The sequence below is a fragment of the Solanum tuberosum genome, unplaced genomic scaffold (assembly GCF_000226075.1).
Source record: "Solanum tuberosum cultivar DM 1-3 516 R44 unplaced genomic scaffold, SolTub_3.0 scf00155, whole genome shotgun sequence".
Classification (NCBI taxonomy): Eukaryota; Viridiplantae; Streptophyta; class Magnoliopsida; order Solanales; family Solanaceae; genus Solanum; species Solanum tuberosum.
This window is the reverse complement of record NW_006239081.1, coordinates 737670-741190: the sequence shown is the minus strand read 5'-3', so window position 1 is coordinate 741190 and position 3521 is coordinate 737670. Positions and strand designations below refer to the sequence as shown.

The following is a 3521-nucleotide window of genomic DNA, read 5'->3' as shown; positions in this document are numbered from 1 at the left end:
GCGCCGGCACCCCCCGCCGCCGCAGCGGTGGCCGCAGCCACCGCAATTGCATGCTTGCTCTGTTCCTTATCAGATTCGTCACCGTAAAAAGAGCTCAGCCACGCCGCTTCCGCCGGAGTAATGTTGGGCGGAATAGTAGTCGGATTGTGACATAACCGGTCGGACACGGCGGCGACGGCGACAGCGGTGGTGTCTCTACCGGAATGCCCGAAACATGTTGTTCCAATTTTGCCCTTTTCATCAATCTGTAATTTTTTTATACCAAACAAACCTTTCAACCACTTGATTGCTTTGCCCATTTGGGAATTTTTGGGATTTTTGGGAGAAAATAATGGAAATTTTTAACTAAAAGGCTTTTTAAAAGAGTGAAAGTGAGAGAAGAACTTTTTATAAAGCTTTAATATAATCCAAAGATTTTGCCATATGGTTGAAAAGTTGTCATAAAAAAAGGAAAATGTAAAAGGTCAAAAAAAAAAAAAGTAAAAAAAAGTTAATGAAATTGAAGTTCAAATTTATTTCAGATTCGAGTTTTGAATATTACAAAAAATAATATATAACAAAATGGTTTTTACATTTATGATTTTATGCAGTAAATTCAAATTAGCTAGGTTCCAATTGACCTATACAAATATGATAATCGGATGACACGTTTCAAAGTCTATAATTACTTAAGAAATTAGGTTAACTTATGTGCATTGAATAAAATAGTTAATAAATTATATGATCGATGTATATTAGTTACACTTTCAGAGAAAAAAAATTATATTGTATTTGTTTAACTATAGTTAATATATATACATATCAATAAGAGGATAGTCATAGTCCGATATATAAAGTAGTATTATATATTCTTGCAGGATTTGAAAAAAGACTGATATAAAAAAAATTTAGAATGTAAATTCATAACCTATAGGTCAGTCATACAAAAAAGAATTTTATCGTTATTTTAAGACCTTCTTTAAATGTACATGTCAATGACCTAGTCACCTTAATTTATTATTTAATTATGATAAATTAATTTGATGTAAATAGTGTAGGATATAATTTTTAAAGGAGGGAAGATTCTTCTAAAAATAAGTAATTGATAAGGACTACTCTTTCTAAGGGTTGGGTAAAAAGTATTTGAAATCCAAATTCAGCCAAAGAAATAGGTGTACTTACCTTATCGCAAAAAACAAATTTTCAAATTCAAAATTGGTTAGAATATAATAATAATAATAATAATAAAGAAGAAGAAATTCGATAAATATAAATTATATACACATAATTTATGTATATATTATGTATACTAACGAACAGATTAAATATGTTTGATTGCACAACTAATGTATAAATTTCATTTTATTTTTATTTTTCATTCTCACTTGATACCCACATTGAAGTCAAATAAAAAATCACTCTATTAATTATTTCGAACTCGTAAATAATATTACCTCTATGAAAAATGCATGTTAATTTGTATATAGGAGTAGTTGTTGAGATCGCCAAATTATTCTCCTTTTAAAAAGAAGCTTATTTTAGTAAAATAGATTATTAACCAGACTTAAATATTAATTTTAAATTACCTACCACCAAACACACAAAAAAATTATTAATGATAATTTTAAAAAATCCCCTTCTTTTTAATTTATATAATATAATTCAGACTTTGTGAATCAAATTTATTTATTTTGATTGTAAACTCAGATATATAATTTTTAAGAATACATTTGAAAAAATTATAAATAAAGAGAATTGACAATTAGAAGGACATACAAATAAACCGTAATTTCTTATTATTTGATTTTTAAAATTAAATTATATCATATAAATTGAGATAAAACGATAACTATTTTTAAAAGGCAAAAAAGGTAGTGAATTATTGATAGATAAACAGTCAAAGCTAATGCGTCCCCACTTAAAGACTTTTTAGACTTCAAAAAAGTGAGAATCAGATTCTATAGAAAATTGAAACATTTGTAATTTTCATTTTTCTCCAATTAAAAACTCAAGAAATAAAACAGAAAAAAAGAGAAAAAGACTAAAGATGGAAAAAGTGGAGAAAAAAAAACTTTATGGAGCACAGTGTATTAATTAAATAAATAATTTGGAAAGATAGTGATTTAATTGCATGTTTTAAGAAGAAACTAAATAAATTAATGGGCAGTCTTGATCCTATTCCTATTAAAAGTATCTGTAAAAGTGAAAATATTTTAATCGATCTAACTATTAAATTAAAAATATCCATATGCAATACAGGATATATACAAGTTTTTCATTTATATGTTTATTCGATATAAAACATTGAATATGAATAAATAAGTTTTAATTGAAGTATAACATAATGTGTCGTATAATTTTTATCACTATACATCAAGAATTTATTTAATGATGAATTATAAGAAATTAATTAGCTACGAATTAATTAAGGTGATAAATTTTATTGCTAATTAAGTATATCTTATACATGAAATGAGGCTATGGAAAATACTTAAGTGATAAATGAAGAAATTTATTCTTCTCTTCTATTTTTCACCTAATATTTAGTATTTATATTTAAATTCAATGAAATTTGAAATCACGCATTAAATGGCTTATTTTTAAGAACAACACTCCTAATTTTTTTTAAAAACACTCACTCAAATCCAAAATTTACGATTAAAAATGAAGGAATCTCGAATCATCTTACCACGACCCGAAGAAAGATACCTTTGAGTTAGGCTTTTCTGACACCCTCGTGAATGCTTGGACAAATTTAGAAGTACATATTCTTTTCTTGACTTTGCACCTCTTCTCATCTTGTACTTCTTGTATACTAAAGAAAAGAATATATATATATATATATATATACATATATATATATAAATAAAAAAAATAAAAAAATCATGAGTTATATATTTTTTTAATTGTGGGGTTAATATTTTAATTAAGAAAAAACTAAATATAATTAAATAAATAATTACATGTAGAAGTTAAGAGAATTATTTATCTATATAGTATAATTTTTGAATGACCACTTGAATAAATATGGTATGATGTCTCTCCTTAAACATTTTGTTTTTTAAAAATATACCTATAATAACTTTAATATAAAAGCGTTTTTTATAAGTTACGATTTATTTCTCCTTAAACATTTTGTTATTTAGTATAAAAAAGGAAGTAATGTGCCCAAATTATTTTATGTTCACACATGATTTTGCATCACAATAAAAAAATGATGAAGGCAGCGTACTCTGACATAAGCTACAATGTTTATTTCATGGTTTAATACGTGATTTATAAGTCAACACTTCATAAATTGAAACACTAAAATATAGTGTACATTTTTAAAAAAAAAAGGTACTAATAAATGGATATTATTTTTCATTTTTCTAAAACGCTATTCATCTAGAATTATTACCATCATATATATATGTAAAAGAACCCTAGGTTCGTCTACGTGGCACTATCACAAACAAGAATTTCCTTTTAGTTTATTTATTTCCAAAACTAGTCTTCCCCTTTCATGAAAAATTGTGATTTTTATGAAAATTTGTGATTTT

The 3521-nt window shown here is 25.6% G+C and overlaps 1 protein-coding gene across 1 annotated transcript in view; it reads right to left on the bottom strand.

Moving 5' to 3' along the window:
• Positions 1-299, bottom strand: part of LOC102603748 (protein IQ-DOMAIN 14-like) — a 3378-nt gene extending 3079 nt beyond the window's left edge. Inside the window, exon 1 of the mRNA XM_006353515.2 lies at positions 11-299. Coding sequence (XP_006353577.1) covers positions 11-299 — 289 coding nt within the window. The remainder of the gene's footprint in view (positions 1-10) is intronic.
• Positions 300-3521: the final 3222 nt, after the last annotated feature.